This window comes from Arvicola amphibius, chromosome 17 (genome assembly GCF_903992535.2).
Source record: "Arvicola amphibius chromosome 17, mArvAmp1.2, whole genome shotgun sequence".
In the NCBI taxonomy this organism is placed as follows: domain Eukaryota; kingdom Metazoa; phylum Chordata; class Mammalia; order Rodentia; family Cricetidae; genus Arvicola; species Arvicola amphibius.
The window spans coordinates 31,363,425-31,380,973 of record NC_052063.2 but is presented as its reverse complement, the minus strand read 5'-3'; the positions used below and the strand labels follow the sequence as shown (position 1 = coordinate 31,380,973).

The 17,549-nt window shown below is 47.4% G+C and overlaps 2 protein-coding genes across 5 annotated transcripts in view; one reads left to right on the top strand and one right to left on the bottom strand.

Moving 5' to 3' along the window:
- The first annotated feature begins 186 nt into the window (after positions 1 to 186).
- Positions 187 to 12,386, top strand: Pmel (premelanosome protein). Its single transcript, XM_038314511.1, has 11 exons — positions 187 to 684; positions 6,733 to 6,843; positions 6,988 to 7,134; positions 8,084 to 8,218; positions 8,376 to 8,537; positions 8,727 to 9,392; positions 10,429 to 10,545; positions 10,743 to 10,827; positions 10,925 to 11,130; positions 11,225 to 11,312; positions 12,143 to 12,386. Exons 1-11 carry the CDS (start codon positions 615 to 617, stop codon positions 12,282 to 12,284), a joined length of 1,929 nt encoding a protein of 642 aa, XP_038170439.1. The 5' UTR covers positions 187 to 614; the 3' UTR covers positions 12,285 to 12,386.
- Positions 12,387 to 12,488: 102 nt separating this feature from the next.
- Dgka (diacylglycerol kinase alpha) overlaps positions 12,489 to 17,549 on the bottom strand; it is a 30,407-nt gene continuing 25,346 nt past the window's right edge. For all 4 annotated transcript variants that reach the window (XM_038314509.2, XM_038314507.2, XM_038314510.2 and 1 more), the window contains 7 exons: positions 15,721 to 15,878; positions 15,389 to 15,453; positions 14,738 to 14,828; positions 13,440 to 13,638; positions 13,225 to 13,345; positions 12,990 to 13,050; positions 12,489 to 12,793 (listed from right to left, as the gene is read on the bottom strand). In XM_038314509.2, coding sequence (XP_038170437.1) covers positions 12,710 to 12,793; positions 12,990 to 13,050; positions 13,225 to 13,345; positions 13,440 to 13,638; positions 14,738 to 14,828; positions 15,389 to 15,453; positions 15,721 to 15,878 — 779 coding nt within the window. In that variant the 3' untranslated portion in view covers positions 12,489 to 12,709. The remainder of the gene's footprint in view (positions 12,794 to 12,989; positions 13,051 to 13,224; positions 13,346 to 13,439; positions 13,639 to 14,737; positions 14,829 to 15,388; positions 15,454 to 15,720; positions 15,879 to 17,549) is intronic.

Sequence of the window (17,549 nt, the reverse complement as noted above, 5' to 3'; positions counted from 1 at the left end):
CCAAACTCTGATCTTCTGCAAGAGTAGCATATGCTTTTAACTGCTGAGCTGTCTCTCCAGCTCTCCCATCCCCTTTTTTGACCTTGACCGGCTGGAACACATTTAAAAAACAAATTCAGGTTGACTTCGAACTCTCAGAGATCCCTCTGGCTTGGCCTCCTGCATCATGCGGTGAAAAAAGTCAGGGTTTTTATTGTAAAGGATTTTTAGGCTAGATAACAGAGTCATTCTAGCTTAATCCCGGCTCACTGTTTTAGTGATTCGTGGTTCGTTGGTTGGTTTTGTTGAATCATTGCTGGAAATATACAGTCCCAGCCCCTTTGGACTGATTTTGGATAAAGCAGTTTCTGTCTTAAGGGATTTGACTCAGTTCACGGCTTCGGTCTCTCTTGCTGAATTGTGACTGATGTCTGTGGATTGTGGATGTCCACCAGTCAACTGTTTCCAGAGTAATGGTGTGTCTTGACGTATGTGACCCCAGTAAAGCAGAAAACCTGCCATGGACCTCCGGGGGCTGAAATCAGGAGGAAGGGCTATGCAAATGAAGCGTCCCTTCCTATAAAGGGTTCCTTCCCACCACCCTGGCACCTTTGGCTGCTGAAGGGAAGAACAGGATGGATGTGCTAAGGTGCTGCTTCCCTCTGTTGGTGCTGAGTGCTGTGCTGGCTGTGGGGGCCGTAGAAGGTGAGTGTGCAAGTGTGATCAAGAGCAAGTGCCATTAGCAGTTGGACACCTGCTCCGGGTTTCCCCTTCTCACAAGACATCAAATATTTCAGGCTTGTCCTATTCGGTTTAGCGAGGACATAGTTTTGTTTGCTTTCATTTGGTCAAGGATGGCCTTGAACTCCTGATCCTCACCTCCTAAGTACCAGGATTCCGGACGTAAACCAGTTTTATTTGTGAAGTTTAGGATTGGGCATGAAAGTATTCCTATCTGACTCAAGGGGCGGAAGGCACGGCAGTAATTCTGAGGCCTCGGAGGACAGTCAGCTGAAACAGAGCCTCCAAAGGAGTAAAACTGAGTGGGAGATCCTGAGGGTAATATCTTAAGGGCTTGTAATAGGAGATTTAAAGTGGACAGAAAGAGAATATGGTATTCAATAAGACCGAGCTGATACCACCTTCTGCGCTGGGTATGGCTGAATACAGGCCAGGCCTTATGTTCTGGGAGGGATGAGCAGAAGGGTCTCAGCTGAGCATCACATGAAAGGACTCTGGGGGATTGAGGCCTCGTGATAGGAGCAGGGGGGTGGAGGGCGGTCAGAGGGTCTGGAATGTCTCGTGCTGCTGAGGAGGGAGGGTGAGCAGTCAGAAAAGAATGGGGCATCTTATGATCGGTCCTGCTTCAGTGGTCCAGCACTCTCTGAGATGACCACAGACCAACCGCCAGCAGAATCTCTGGCTTCGCCATGGGCATCAGAATTGGGACAAGGACAGTTTCTGCTCTGTATTCACATTGTATCACAGCTCCTTTCTCTCTCAGGATCCTTGGCCTCACCAGCTTCTAGAAATTTCCTCACTCTGGCTTCTTCATTTGTCCTGCAATTTCCAGGCTTTTTATTAATTTGTTTGTTGTTCTTTCTGTCTTTTCATTCCTTTTCTGAGATGGGGAGTCTCTTGTATCCCAGACTGGCCTTAGACTTACTATGTAGTAGATCTTTTTGCTTCTACTTTCTGGGGGATGGAATCACAGAGAGGCGTGTGCTACCAGTTTTTTTTTTCTTTTTCTAAGTTTCTTAATGTATTTTTGAAATGTTATGTTCATACCCACACATCTGAGCATTATATTTCTTTCTCCTCTTATCATATATATATACATATATATATATATATACATATATATATATATATATGTATATATATATATATATGTTTTAGCTCTGGTCTCCCAGTGTAACCCTGACTGGCCTGGTACTTGCTATGTAGACCAGGCTACCCTCCTACTTTGCAGTGATCTTCCTGACAATGTCTTCTGAGTGTTGAGATTACAAACGTGAGACACTATACCCAATTCAATTATAATAATTATGTCTGCTTTGTCCCCTCCTCCAACCTGTGCCTGGGTCTACTCATTCCTCCCTCCTTTTGCCACAGTGGTCTCTTCCTCTTCCTCTTCTTCCTTCTTTCCTTCTTTTTCTTTTGAGACAAGGTTGTGTAGACCAGGCTAGTTTGGAACTTACTATATATTAGCTGATCTCAACCTCATGGTGAGCCTTTGGCCAAAGACTCCTGAGTACTGGCTGAAATTACGTTTGTGGACCACCATATCCTGATGTCACAGTGGCCTTTCTAAAATACAAATACCACCATGTTAAAAAGTTCTCTGAAGGGCTAGAGGGTTAGGTCAGTGGATGTTCTAACGCGGGTTCAGTCCCCAGCATCCACATGGCAGCTCTTAACTGCTTGTAACTCTATACCCAGGGGATCAGATGCCCTTTCTGACTTCAAGGGTCACCAGGCATGCATTTGGTGAACAGACATACATGCAGGCAAATCACTCACACAAGAAAACAATTATACACACACACTATATATATGTATGTATGTATATGTATATATAATTTGTTTTTTTGAGACAGGGTTTCTCTGTGTGGCCTTGACTGTCCTGAAACTAGCCTGTAGATCACTCTGGCCTTGAACTCACAGAGATTTGCCTCCTTCTACCTACTGAGTGTTTGGATTAAAGTCACATGCCACCACTGCCTGGAAAAAATAAATATTCTTTAAAAAAAATCTGAAGCTGGGTGTGGTGGCACACACCTTGCAAGGCAGAGGCGGGCAGATTTCAGTGAGTTCGAGGCAAGCTAGGTCTACAAAGCAAGTTCCAGGACAGCCAGGGCTACAAAGAGAAATCCTGTCTAAAGAAGACAAAAAGAAAGAAAGAAAAGAAAAGAAAAAGAAGAAGAGGAAGAGGAAGAGGAAGAGGAGGAAGAAGAAGAAGAAGAAGAAGAAGAAGAAGAAGAGGAAGAGGAAGAGGAAGAAGAAGAAGAAGAAGAAGAAGAAGAAGAAGAAGAAGAAGAAGAAGAAGAAGAAGAGAAGAAGAAGAAGAAGAAGAAGAAGAAGAAGAAGAAGAAGAAGAAGAAGAAGAAGAAGAAGAAGAAACAAAAAATTCTGAACAGAAAAGCACCAGGTGTGTGGTATCTGTGATTGCACTCAAGAGGCAGAGGCAGGAGAATGGCAAATTCCAGGTTGTCTCGAAAAACAAAGAAACCCTTCACCACTAACCAAAAACCAACTAACTACCTGCAAAGAACGGTCATACTCCTCAGCCTGCAACTGAAGCCCCAAACTCAACAGATCTCAGTCTGTGGATCTCAACCCCTTTTGGGGGGGAGGGCGGTCAAATGACCCTTTCACAGAGGTTACCTAAGACCGTCAGAAGACAGATATTTACATTATGACTCATAGCAGAGGCAAAATTATAGTTATGAAGTAGCGACGAAAATAGTCTATTGACTGGGGGCCAGCACGACCCGAGGAACTGTGTTAAAGCATCTCAGCATTAGGAAGGTTGAGAGCCGCTGCCCTGACCCGTCTTCTCTGCCTTTTCTCAGTGAGTATCCGTCACAGGCTAGCAGCCCTGACTTGCCACGTGACTGCCTGCCTCCATCTGTTTGCTCGTGCTCGCCCTAGCTCTCCTCGCTGACGTCTCCCCACTCCGCTAGAGTGGACTTGGGCTGGCCATCTCTCATTTGGTTGCACCATATCATGCATGGTCCTTTATGACACACGTTAAGCGGTGGTATGGGGACAATTTGTGTGCGTGTTCCATTTCTTGTGTTTTATTTTAATTTTCTTCAGAGCCTTATCCTATTCACTTCTTAAGTCCCGTGTGCGTAGAATAATGCATAATAGAGAATGAGTTCAGTGAGTTTAAATGTCTTTTGAAGGGTTGGTAAAGAGCTCTCTCTCACTGTTCTTCCAGAGAACCCAAGCTCAGCTTCTACAACTGCATCTATTAGCTCAAAACTGCCTGTAATTTCAACTCCAGGGGGTCTGATTAGAGAAAGGAAGGAAGGAGGGAAGAGAGGGAAAGAAAGGAGGAAGAGAAGGAAGAGAGAGAGGGAAAGAGGGAGAGAAGGAAGGACGGAGGGAGGGAGAGAAGGAAGGAAGGAAGGAAGGAAGGAAGGAAGGAAGGAAGGAAGGAAGGAAATGTACTTTGAAAGTCAGGCATGGTGCTACACACTTGAAATCTGAGTACTTGGGACACCGACGTAGGAGGATTACAAGTTTGAAGATAGTCTGAGCTGTATAGTGAAACCCTCTCTCTCAGAAGTAGATAGTCGGGGCTGGAGAGTCAGCGGTTAAGAACACTGGCTCTTATTCCTGAGGTCTTGAGTTCAATTTCCAGCAACCACATGGTGGGTCACAGCCATCTGTAATGAGATCTGGTGCCCTCTTCTGACATGCAGGCAAACATACAGAGAGCACACTGTGTGTAAATAATAATTAGATAAATGAAAAAAAAAGAAGTAGTAAACAGGGTTGGAGAAATGGCTCAGCAGGGAAAGGTGCTTGCTGCTAAGCCTGATGACCCGAGTTTGATTCCCAGGACCCACACACACTGACCCTCTTCCCCGCACAGTGTAATACAATTTTTGAAAAACAGCCTGGCAGTGGTGACACACGCCTTTAATCCTAGCACTCGGGAGGCAGAGGCAGGCGGATCTCTGTGAGTTTGAGGCCAGCCTGGTCTACAAAGCTAGTTCCAGGACAGGTGCTAAAGCTACACAGAGAAACCCTGTCTCAAAAAAAAACAAACAAACAAAAAAAAAAAGAATTCTTTTTTTAAATATAAGCTGGGCCAGAGATAACTCATCAGAGAGAGGTGCTTGCTGCTAAGCCTGACCTGAGTTCGATCCTCTAGACCCACATGGTGGAAGGCGAGAACTGGATCCATGGACAGTGCTTCACCCCTCATACGTACTCTGTGTCACTCACAAACACACACATATACATTTAAATACATAAAGAGGTTCGTGGTTGATGGGGGATTCCCCTCTGTATGCTATCACTATGTTTTATTACCATTGGTTATTAAAGAAGCTGTTTTGGCCAATGGCTTAGTAGAGAAAAGTCAGGCAGGAAATCCAAATAGAGAGATAGAGAGAAAATAGACAGAGTTGGGGAGACACCATGTAGCTGCCATAGGAGTTACATGCCAGCACCAGTAGGACACAGCCTAGTGGCAATATACAGATTAATAGAAATGGGTTAATTTAAGATGTAAATGTTAGGGAGCTGGAGAGATGGCTCAGTGGTTAAGAGCACTGACTGCTCTTCTGGGGGACCTGGGTTCAATTCCCAGCACCCACAGGGCAGCTCACAACTGTCTGAGGATCCAGTTGCAGGGGATCTGACACCTTCACACCAATGCACATTAAATAAACCATAAAAAATATTTTTTAAAAAAGATGTAAGTGTTAGCTAGAAATATGCTTAAACTATTGGCCAAGCAGTGTTGTAATTAATATAGTTTCTGTGTTATTATCCAGGTCTGGGCAGCTGGGAAACAAAGCAGTCTCCATCTACACATGGTGACTTACCTGTTACAGATACTGTGACACTCACGAACACACACAAATAAATTTAAATAACTAAAGAGGTTCACGGTGGCTTACCGGTATTCCCAGCACTTGGGAGACTGAGACAGAATAGCCATGAGCTGAAGGCCAGCCTAGACTTCTACAGTCTAGAAAACCACAGGTGTGAACTGGAAAGTACTGCCCTGGGGTCTGTAGTTCAGTTAGGAGAGTGCTCGTATAACACGCCGGCCACCGGCCACCATAGGCCCTAGCTTCTGTCCCAGTACCACAGAATCTGGGCATAGTGGTACAGGCTTGTAGTCCTAGCACTTGGAAGTGCTATCCTGACTTCACAGTGAGTTTGAGGTCAACCTGGGTTACACGATGCCTTATTTTAAAAAGAAACAACAAAAGCTATGCGCTTCCCTAGTGTGCTTATAACCCTGGGCTCAATCTATAGTACTGTAAGCTTTTCAAATTTTAATTAAATTTATGTAACCTCCACACACATCCCAAGGCCTAGTGTGTGTGTGTGTGTGTGTGTGTGTGTGTGTGATTGTATGTACGTGAGCACACACACAGAAACAAATCATTTAAATAAATAAAAGTTGGTTTTTTTTTTAATAGAAAAAAACCTTTTGGATATGATGATGCACACCTTTGATCCCAGCACTCAGGAAGCAGAGACAGGAGGATCTATCTCTATGAGTTCGAGTTCAACCATGTCTTACAGAGTGAGTTCCAGGATAGCCAGAGCTACACAGAGAAACCCTATCTCAAAGAAAAAAACAAAAACAAAAACAAAACCAAACACACACAAAAAAATTCGTTTCTGTGGTTTTATAAAGACAGGGTCTCTTTGTATCCTTAGCTGCCCTGGAACTCACTCTGTAGACTGGGCCAGCCCCAAACTCACAGGGATCCACCTGCCTCAGTCTCCCGAGTGCTGGGATTAAAGGTGTGCACCACCACGCCTAGCTAAGAATTTTTAATCAAAGCATTTAGGGAAAAGAAGAGGGCTGAGAATACAGCTCAATGGTAGAGTGCTTACAGGTGTTAGGCTCTATGCTTGGTCTCTGTGTTGCCCTCCATCCCACCAAAATTAACACATTGCGCTTCGAATGAAGCAGTGAGATCACACGGGGCATGCGCTGTCTTCTGAGAAGAGACTAAGGATCCTAGGATCTTTTTTTTACTTTACTTTTAGGATCCAGGAACCAGGACTGGCTTGGTGTCCCACGGCAACTTGGAACTAACACCTGGAACAGGGAGCTGTACCCCGAGTGGACAGAGGTGCAGCAGCCCGACTGCTGGAGAGGTAGGATTTGGATTTCCTTGGAAAGGCCCTGTGGGAATGAGACAGAAGAGTGGGGAGTGGGGACTGGGCTAAATTTAAGCAGGTTGGCAGAGAGACTTGGAGAGGAGAAGCCAGAGTCCCAGCTAATTCAGCTTTCCTTCCCAGGGGGCCAGGTGTCTCTGGAGGTCAGAAATGATGGGCCTACGCTGGTTGGTGCAAACACCTCCTTTTCCATTGCCCTGCAGTTCCCTGAAAGTCAAAAGGTACTGCCAGACGGGCAGGTTATCTGGGCCAACAACACCGTCCTCAATGGTAAGTTCCTCTCTCAGTACCTCCTGAACCTTATTCCCGGGGCTCAGATTCCCAGGTATCTCCAGCAAACCCACGGAAAACCCCCTTCCTTCTCCTCCTCTTCCTCCTCCTCTTCTTTTTGGTTTTTCAAGGCAGGGTTTCTCTGTGTAGTCCTGGCTGTCCTGGAACTTACTCTGTAGACCACAGTGGCCTCAGATTCAGAGATCCCCTTGCCTCTGCCTCCCAAGTGCTGGGATTAAAGGTGTGCACCATCACCACCCAGCTCCTCTTCTATTTTTTAACAGTGCTGGGTTCAAACCTAGGGCCTCATACACTCTTGTCAAGTGCTATTCCATTGGCCCTTTATCCCTCACAGACTCTTAAAAAATTATGTTTATACTCATTACAGTCAATATATCCTGTAAATATATAAAAGGTAATATATACTTATTGTGCTAAAATTAGAAAATGCAGATAAAATTGTAGTTTCCAAGTTGGAGAACAGCAGATTCCTGAAGTTGCATGGGCTGAGATATAAATCCATAACTAGATATGACCATGGATGGGCAAGTATCTTTGTGTTTGTTCTCCTGCCTATGAAGTGGGTGTGGTACCTTGACAGATCATTACAAAGATGAAAACAGTCTCATCTATATATAAGTAGATTTGCCCGGACCTACAGTAAATATTTAATGTGAGCTGCTGCTGCTCTTAATCTCACGAGGGTCATTGTAAGCTTTCTATTCTGTGGATAGCCAATCTTTTACTTATGTTCTATATGCATATGTATCTCAAGTTGTGGTTTCTGTACACCCCCATTCTCTAATTGCCATCCCATATGGGTTCTAGTACGGAGAGCATAGTTCCGGCTAAGGAGTACTCCTCCCGCCCCACCCACTAGGAAGTGTTTTAGCGGTGTGAGTACACGTGAAAGAATGCCAGGGCTTGAGGCTGACTATTCACTTTCCAGGGAGCCAGGTGTGGGGAGGACAGCCAGTGTATCCACAGGAACCTGATGATGCCTGCATCTTCCCTGATGGCGGACCCTGCCCGTCTGGTCCTCAGCCTCCAAGAAGAAGCTTTGTCTATGTTTGGAAGACCTGGGGTAAGGTCTCCTAGTAGCCCCTTCCTAATGTAGTCTGACCCAAGGAACCCAGGAGGAAATCCCCAACCTCCTGTCTCTCTAGCCTTTTTCAAACTGCTTCTCAGTTTTCTTTAACCCGTTGCCTCCTCTCCTCTGCTTTTGTCTCGAAACCTCTCAGGACGATACTGGCAAGTTCTGGGGGGCCCAGTGTCCAGGTTGAGCATCGCAACAGGCCACGCGAGGCTAGGCACGCACACCATGGAAGTGACTGTCTACCACCGACGGGGGGCCCAGAGCTATGTGCCCCTTGCTCACGCCAGTTCCACCTTCACCATTACTGGTAAGATATCAGAAAGGAACACAGCCAGGCAGGCAAGGGGGCGTGATGTGGAGAGGCTGTTTTGGTCTAGAAAGAGGAAGTGGTCGGAAACCTACAAAGGGGAGGGGTAGAAAGACAATAAAGGCCTGGCTAGTCAGCTTGTGTGTGAAGAACTTGGCTGGTTCTTGACTTTCCTGGCTCTGACCCCAGACCAGGTCCCCTTCTCCGTGAGTGTGTCTCAGCTGCAGGCCTTGGACGGAGGAAACAAGCGCTTCCTGAGAAATCAGCCTCTCGTCTTTGCCGTTCGGCTCCACGATCCCAGTGGCTATTTGGTTGAGGCTGACCTCTCCTACACCTGGGACTTTGGAGACAACACTGGGACCCTGATCTCCCGGGCAGTTGAGGTCACTCACACTTACCTGGGGTCCGGCTCAGTCACTGCCCAGGTTGTACTGCAGGCTGCCATTCCCCTTGTTTCCTGTGGTTCCTCCCCAGTCCCAGGTACCACAGATGGCTACATGCCAACTGCAGAGGTACCCGGAACCACGTCTAGGCAAGGGACCACTACAGAAGTTGGTACGACAGCTGGCCAGATGCCAACTACAGAACCCTCTGGAACCACAGTTGTGCAAATGCCAACCACAGAGGGTACAGCTACTACCTCTGAGCAGCCACTGACCTCAGCGGTCTTAGATCCCACACTGGCAGTGATGTCAACTACACAGGGTATCGGTACCACAGCCACAAGGCCCTCTGGAGCCACGGTTGCACAAGTAACGACCACAATGCTGGTAGAAACTACCATTGAAGACTTACCCACTCCTGAACCTGAGGGTCCAGATGCCAGCACATTTCTGCCTACAGAAAGTTCTACAGGTAAGAATGCGTGAATGAGGTTCTTGGAGGTGGGTTGTCAATTCTCTACTCTGGTCTTACCCCAAGATCTAGATGCTAACAGGTCCTTTCTGTAGCATTGCGGCTGCCTTGGAATTCTCACTAGCTCGAAAGCCAGAGTGTCTCAACCACATGCAAGAGACGTGGAGTTCAGGAAATGAGTTTTGCCCTAGCCACAAGGAAAGGAATGAGCTGGTTCTTTCTCTAAGGATAACAGCTAGGAAGTCAGGGGAGCCGAACAGCCTATGGTCATTTACAAAACTTGCCTTCTGTTGAAGAGTAAATGCAGAGATGCTCCAGGTTCCGACAGCCTGGTTCTCTCTCCATTTCCCACTCTGGGATTCCTACCCCAAAGCAAAACAAAGGAGTGATATCTGACGCTGAATGGATCAACACAGGCCAGCCGTCTAGTCCAGGACCTGACCAGTGTGGGACATGACCAATATTTGGAAACTTTCTGTCTTTATAAAAAAATGAATGTGTAGGATGTTTTTGTCTGCATTGATGTGTGCCACTTGTGTACCTGGTGCTCATGGAGATCAGAAGAGGGCATCGGATCCCTTTCCCTGGATGTGGAGTTACAGGTGGTTGTGAGCCACTGTGTAGGTGCTGGGAATCAAACCCAGTTTCTCTGTAAGAGTAACCAGTACTTTAAACCACTGAGGCATCTCCCTAGCCCTGGACTGTGTGTCTCTACAAGAGTAACAAGTACTGTTTTTTTTGTTTGTTTTGTTTTTTGTTTTTGTTTTTTAAGACAGGGTTTCTCTGTAGCTTTTGGAGCCTGTCCTGGAACTAGCTCTTGTAGACCAGGCTGACCTCGAACTCACAGAGATCTGCTTGCCTCTGCCTCTCGAGTGCTGGGATTAAAGGCATGCGCCACCACCACCTGGCCACATCTTCACTGATTCAAAGCTCTAGGAGCCTGTAGCCTTGGCTGTACTTGGGGCAATGCCTGCTTGGTCTGTCTCCAAGAGCGTTACATCTCTTGACTTTGCCCCCTCAAATCTTTTCCTGCCAGGGCCCATCACCCCTCTCCTGGATGGCACAGACACCTTAATGCTTGCGAAGAGACAAGTTCCCTTGGATTGTGTTCTCTATCGATATGGTTCTTTTTCTCTCACCCTGGACATTGTCCGTGAGTCTTGCCTATGCTGGGGACCGAGGAAGGGAGGTATAAGCTAGCTTCCAGGGCTGGCCAGTAGCAGCATATCTTGGGAGAAAATAATTGAGAATACCCTAATGGCAGAGATAGTATTGGAAGAGCATCCCTTGGGCTTTCTTGTGTATGGTCTTGGTAGAGGAACACTAACTTGAAACGTTGCAACCTCACAGAGGGTATCGAAAATGCTGAGATCCTGCAGGCTGTGCCATCAAATAGAGGCGATGCATTTGAGCTGACTGTGTCCTGCCAAGGCGGGTGAGTGTCCTTTTGGTTAACCTTCTGGAGTGACTGTCAATCTTCCTGTTGTCCCGCCCCTTCGTGGATCTCTTGATGCAAACTCATATTCTTGCAGGCTACCCAAGGAAGCCTGCGTGGACGTTTCATTGCCAGGGTGCCAGCTCCCTGCCCAGAGGCTGTGCCAACCTGTGCCACCAAGCCCAGACTGCCAGCTGGTCCTACACCAAGTACTAAAAGGAGGCTCAGGGACTTACTGCCTCAATGTGTCTTTGACTGATGCCAATAGCCTGGCAGTGGCCAGCACCCAAATTGTTGTTCCTGGTAGGTACTTGACAAGAACTAGGAGGAAGGGAATGGACAGAGGATAGCTGGGAGGGAACAGATGCTGAAACAGTACCTGGGATTCTGCTTACAGGTCAAGAAGGTAGCCTTGGGCAGGCTCCCATGCTTGTAGGTGTCTTACTGGTGTTGATGGCTGTGGTCCTTGTGTCTCTGATATACCGGTAAGAGCCCTGCCATCCTGATCCTCATCCGTTATTACCACCAACCACTCTTCCTTCAGGGGTGAAGCATGGTTGTCCAGGCAAGCCCCCGTGGGGACGTCAGACAGGCCTGGGCTGTCTTCTTGTGGTACCTTTGGGAAGGGTTTGAAGCTTCTGGGGATTATTGGTATTAGAAGCTACGTGGGCAAGCCTCCTGGGGCAAGAACAACTGATGACGTGGAGCTGTTGTGCATATTAAGAGTGGGTCAGAGGTCGGTGATTGGGCTCACTGGGGAAGCTCTCGCCGCCAAATCAATCCCCGGTGCCCACAGGATAGGAGAGAACAAATTTCCCCACATTTCCCTCGGGCCTTCACATGTGAACCATGGCACGTGCTGCCCCACTCCCCATAAGTAAATTTAAAAGTGTAAAAAACAAAACAAAACAAAACAAAAACCAGGGCAGTAGGGTGAAGCAAGTTATTCACCTGTGAGAAAGGTACAGTCAGCAGGATGTGGTGGCACAGGCCTTGGTTTCAGCATTTAGGAGGCAGAGGGAGATGGATCTCTGTGAGCCTGATGTACAGTGAGCTCCAGGACAGCCAGAGCTACATAGTAAGCGGCTGTCTCAGAAGTGGGGTGGGGCAGATGGCAGATTCCCCAGCTAGCTAGCGGTGCCAAGGACCTCAAGGTGGGGAAACACAGGGGTAAGGGGAAGTGGATGGCAGAGACAAGCGAAGATGAACACTAGGCAGGGTAAGGAAGAGGGGAGAGAGCTGCGGTCATAGCCAGGGAAACCTGGACAGGCCGGCCGCCACTGCTGACCTCTCTCCCTTCTTCCCTCCATACTAGGCACAGACTTATGAAGCGGGGCTCAGTCCGTCCTGTTTCCCAACTGCCACATGGTAGCACCCACTGGCTGCGCCTGCCCCCAGTCTTCCGCACCTCCCGCATTGGTGAAAACAGTCCGCTCCTCAGCGGGCAGCAGGTCTGAGCACCCTCACCATGTTGCGAGTTTCCTGGGGTTGACAGCAATGCCTGCCGCATTCCTGCAGTCTTCCCTTGGAGACTACCAATACCTGAAATAAAGTCTCAGAACCTTGCACTCATGTTTTTATGTGTTTTGTCTGCTCTTAAATCTGCCTCTAAAGGGGTGAAGATATAAATACATATATTACTCTTCTAACAGATATCCCAATGATGGAAAATAATACTTTATTAGATGAGGCACTTTCAGTGTTATGCGTTTTTGGTTCTGTGTGAGTGAGCGTGTGGGAACAGTGAGGTGGGACAGGGCAATAAATACTGTGAAAACGAAGAAACATCCTTCTGGGCTGACAGGAGGGTGTGGCAGCAATGTACAGAGCATAGAGGGAAATCTCCAGGAACAACAAGGCGGGCTCAAGGCAGAGGGTATCCTCAGCTCCAAAAGCCAAAGAAGTTGTAGGAGTTGGGGGCTGGGCCCATCAGCATGGGCATCTGGTTCTTATGGGTGATCTTGATCTGAAAGGGAAGGAAACATATTTGAAAGCCTGTCCTGGTGCCCTAGGGCTGAGACATTAGGGTTCTAGGGTAAGTTGTTGGGATCCTGAGAATCCAGAGTTTGGGACTAATGGTGCACAGGGGAACCTAGGGCGCCAGGAAGCAGCAGCTGTAGAATGGAGACTTAGGTTCCATGGAGCCTAAGGGCAATACTCACTGTACAGGGTGCCTGCATCCACGGTTCCCCATCAATTTGCATGGGGAGGGTTTTTGTGGTCCTGTGGGAGGTCAAGAAAGACTGGTTGAGGTTTTCTTACCAACCAAACCGTTAACACTCTCAGGCTGGCTTTGAGACCATCTGTCCTGGAGAAAGACCTAAGAAAGAGATTCCCACTCTTCCCATGAGCCACCACCTCCCTTTCCTCAGGAGCCCTGGCCCAAGTCCTCCTTACCGGAATGTGATCTCGGAGCACTTGGCCAGCCGATGTCCAGCACTCTTGAGCTTGGTATAGATCTGGCCCATCTCAATTGCACCCTCTATTCCTACTACTTCTAGCCGCTTGTCACTCATGTCTGGGGGTTAAAATAGAAAGAAACAGGTTCTCCTAAAGAAGTCACACCACCTCCTCAGATCTGACGACTTTAGCTCCAAGGAGACTTGCCTCACCTGGCACAGAGGTTTTCAGGATATCGGGGTCTGTAATTATTTTGGCCGTATTGCCTAATGCCTGGTTGATAGAAGAAGTATCCCCCTGAGGTCTCCTGATTTCACCCCAGAGGTTGGAGCCACCGTGTGTGCTTGGGATATTCAGTACTGCAATGCCTTCTAGGGATAGGTCGCTGAGATCCAGTGGCTTCCCACAGATCTGAGGGGAGAGGGACAGAACCATAACTGGAGAGGGTGTGGATTCTCACCTGATAGCACTGTCATGGAATGTGGCTGCTCCTGCTGGGATTGAGAGGTGTGCAAGAGAAGGAAAGAAGGAAGGGAAGGAAGGAAGAGAGGGAGGGAGAGAGGGAAGAAGGAAGAGAGGGAGAGAGGGAGGAAGGGAGGGATGGAGGGAGGGAAGGAAGAAGGAAGAGAGGGAGAGAGGGAGGAAGGGAGGGATGGAGGGAGGGAGGGAGAGAAGGAAGGGAAGGATGGAGGGAGGGAGGGAGAGAAGGAGGGAGGGAGGAAGGAAGGAAGGAAGGAAGGAAGGAAGGAAGACCTAATATATATGTAATTGCTTTTTGAGATAGTAGGTTTTTTATTTTCTCTGTATAGCACTGGCTGTTCTGGAACTCACTCTGTAAGCCAGACTGGCCTGAGAATCAGAGATCTACCTGCCTCTGCCTCCTGAGTACCAGGATTAAAGACTTGTGTCACCTAAGAAATGTATTTAGTAGCCCAGCATGGGCCCATGCCTTTAATCCCAGTACTTGGGAGGCAGAGGCAGCTAGATGTATGAGTTTGAGGCCATCCTGGTCAACACAGGGCTCCAGGACAGTCAGATCTACATAATAGAGACCCTGTATTAAAAAAAATAAAAAATGTATTTATTATTTATCTGTATGTGAGGGGATGGGGGCATTATATGTGCATTCATATAGTAAAGAGGACAGTTTATAGGAGTTAGTTCTCTCCTTATGTCATGTGAGTTATGGGGATTGAACTCTGGTTGTTAGGCTTAGCAGCAAACCCTTTACTTGCTGAATCATCTTACCAGCCCAGAGACTAGTAAATCTTAAGGACTTAGTAAACTGGTGTAATAGGTCCACACATGTGTGACATTCCCAGGGGCTCCTGTGTAGGACAAAACTTGAATACAAGAAAATGAAAAACTTGCAATCGCAGAACTTAGGGATTTGATGCAGGAGGACTGCTGCAAGTTCCAGGCCAGTCTGGGATACAGTGTGAGACCCTATCTCAAAAAAAAAAAAAAAAAGTTAAAAAATATGTGGCTCGCTTTGTTTTATCATACGCACCTCAACCGTTAAAGACTCTTCCAGCTTTTTGCATGTTGAGAAGATAGATTCAGATGTGGCAAATTCCAAGTACCACAACTTGTTTTTCATTCTTCGTCAACCCGAACAGAAGGCCCGAAAGGGAAGAGACAAGTTACACACACAGTGCTGACAGCAACAACAAAGGGAGCCAACTTCCAACCTTAGGGTGACAGTGGCAGCTTTGGTGAGGGGCTGCTAGCAGGGGCTTCTGCCTATACCTAACCGTTCGGTGTCAAATTTGCTCACAAGTCCAGTCTTTTTTTTTTTTTTTTCCTTCGAGACCGGGATTTTTCTCTGTAGGCCTGGCTGCCCAGGAACTCAGGCTGGCCTTGAACTCAGAGACCCTCCTGTCTCTGCCTCCCAAGTGCTGGGATTAAAGGTGTGCTCACCATGCCTGGCACAAATCCAGTCTCGACACTGAATGTCCATTCCCTGTCTCTTTTTTAAAAATATCTTATTCATATTGTGTGTGTGCACTCATTCATGCATATGGAGACCAAGCGATAACCTGCAAGAGTCAAGATCCCCTCTTTCTACCATGTGGGTTCCAAGGATGAAACTCAGGTCGGTCTTCAGGCTTAGGTGGAGACACCCACTGAGCCACTCTTCTTCCCCTCTTTCTTCCCTCACCTGCTGTTGAACTTCTCGGGATATTTCTCTCGCATGACATGGAACTGGTGAGCAATCGAAGCATCCTGGAGAATCACAACGTAGTTTCGAGACCAGATGCCTCCCTGCTCAGAACTCTTTCTCTGCTAAGTCCTCTTTCCCTTTGCTCTCCCTTTCCCCACCCCTCCCCTCTCCTTTCCTCCCTTCTGGAGTACAGCACATCCCATGTTCTTTCTGCAACACACAGCCCTGTGTACCTAACTCACAGTTCCCCCGTGTGGCTTCCTTTCTGGTCTCTCCAGCTTCTGCCTGCTCTGCCCGCCCTTCTCCCCCACCCTCCCTCCCGCACTGACCACGCCAATGGAGAAGTAGTTATTGATGATCTGAGAGGGGACCGGGTCACTCTTCTCATTTGTTTGCAGTTTCACTTCCAGGAGCCACCGGTCGAGATAGACCACCTTACTCGTCTCGATGTCCCTGAGGATCTTTCCCAAATTCTCACCTTCATAGCCTAGGGGCGGAAAAGGCAGGCTTGCACAGACCCCTGGGCCTCTGAGAGCCCACTCTGAGCCCATCTGCACAGATTCCCGGGGATCCTCTGCCTCGGCTCTGTAGGAGCCCCCAGGCCTTTGCCAGTGAAAGGGCAAGATGCCCAAGCCCCAGGAACCAATGAGCAAGTCAGCTTCTGGCTGCCTCTGCCTGCTATGGAAAATGAACATTCCCAATGTGTGTCCATATAGACATTATTCCAAATACGTCTTGAATAGTGCAAGACACACCAGGAAAATGCTGAAAGAGGCGAGTGACAGCAAGTTGTGGTGGCTCAAGTCTGCAACCCCAGCGCGTGGGAGGCTGGTCAAAAGACCGTCCTATGTGGGAGTTCAAGGTCAGCCTGAGCTGCACAATGACCCCCTCGCCTCAGAACCGGTCATAGTAAATACAATGAGCTAATCCTTCCTGGCCCCAATCTAACAAACGCTAAAAGCTAAACGTGTGTTGTTAAATTTAGTTAGCTATTTCTTTTTATTACTGTTAATGTTTATTTTATGTGTATAGGCTATTTGCCTGCATATATGTCTACATACCACATGCATGCCTAATGTCTACAGAGGCCAGAAGAGGGCATTGGATCATCTGGAGCTGGAGTTGCATATGGTTACATAAGTTGCCATGTGTGTGCTGGGAACTGAACTTGTCCACTGTAAGAACAGCCAGCATCCTTAACTACCCAGTCATCTGTCTAGCCCTTTAAAACTTTTTTTGACACAAAATTTCCATACACATACATGAATAGATGTATATGGAAGTATTCTTGGAACGAATTAAAAAAAATTAAGTATCCCTCAGTATAAAAACCTATGCCACTGCCAGGTGGCACACACCTTTAATTCTAGCACTCGGGAGGCAGAGGCAGGCAGATCTCTGTGAGTTCAAGGCCAGCGTGATCTACATAGCCAGTTCCAGGATAGTTAAGGCTGTTCCACAGAGAAAACCTATCTTGTAAAACCTAAAAGAAAAAAAAAAAGCCATGCCACAATGCTGGCGGTAGTGGTGTACGACTTTAATCCCAATACTTGGGAAGCAGAGGCAGGTATATCTCTGTGAGTTTGAGGTCAGCCTGGTCTACAGAGCAAGTTCCAAGGCTACAGAGAGAAATCCTGTCTCGCAAAAAAAAAAAAAAAAAAAAAAAAAAAAAAAAAAATCTATGCCACAAAAATGTGATACAGGTATTAAAAACAGTGAAATAGAATAATATGGAAAGACTGTCAAGACACATAATTAATGAAGGAAGTCCTAAAACAATCTAGACATAGTATGACATTGTGTATTTGTTAAAATGTCACGCGTGCTGGGGTAAAGCGGCTCAAAAGGATAAAATGCTTGCCCACAGGATGGCGACCAGAGTTTGAATACACAGAACCTAGAAAAGCTAGACACAGTAGCACAGATATTTCCCCAAGGCTTCATTAGGGAGATGAGGGTTGGCTACCGTACACCTGGACGCTTACGTGCCTGCTAGCCTGGCACATCCATCAGGATAAAAGACAAGAGGCCAGGAATTTCCAAGGTGATGGAAGGTTGTCCTCTGACCTCCACACACACACTGTGGCACACACATGCCTGTACTTACACACACAAAGGCACATCCATGCATCCCACACACACACTATGCCAAGACAAA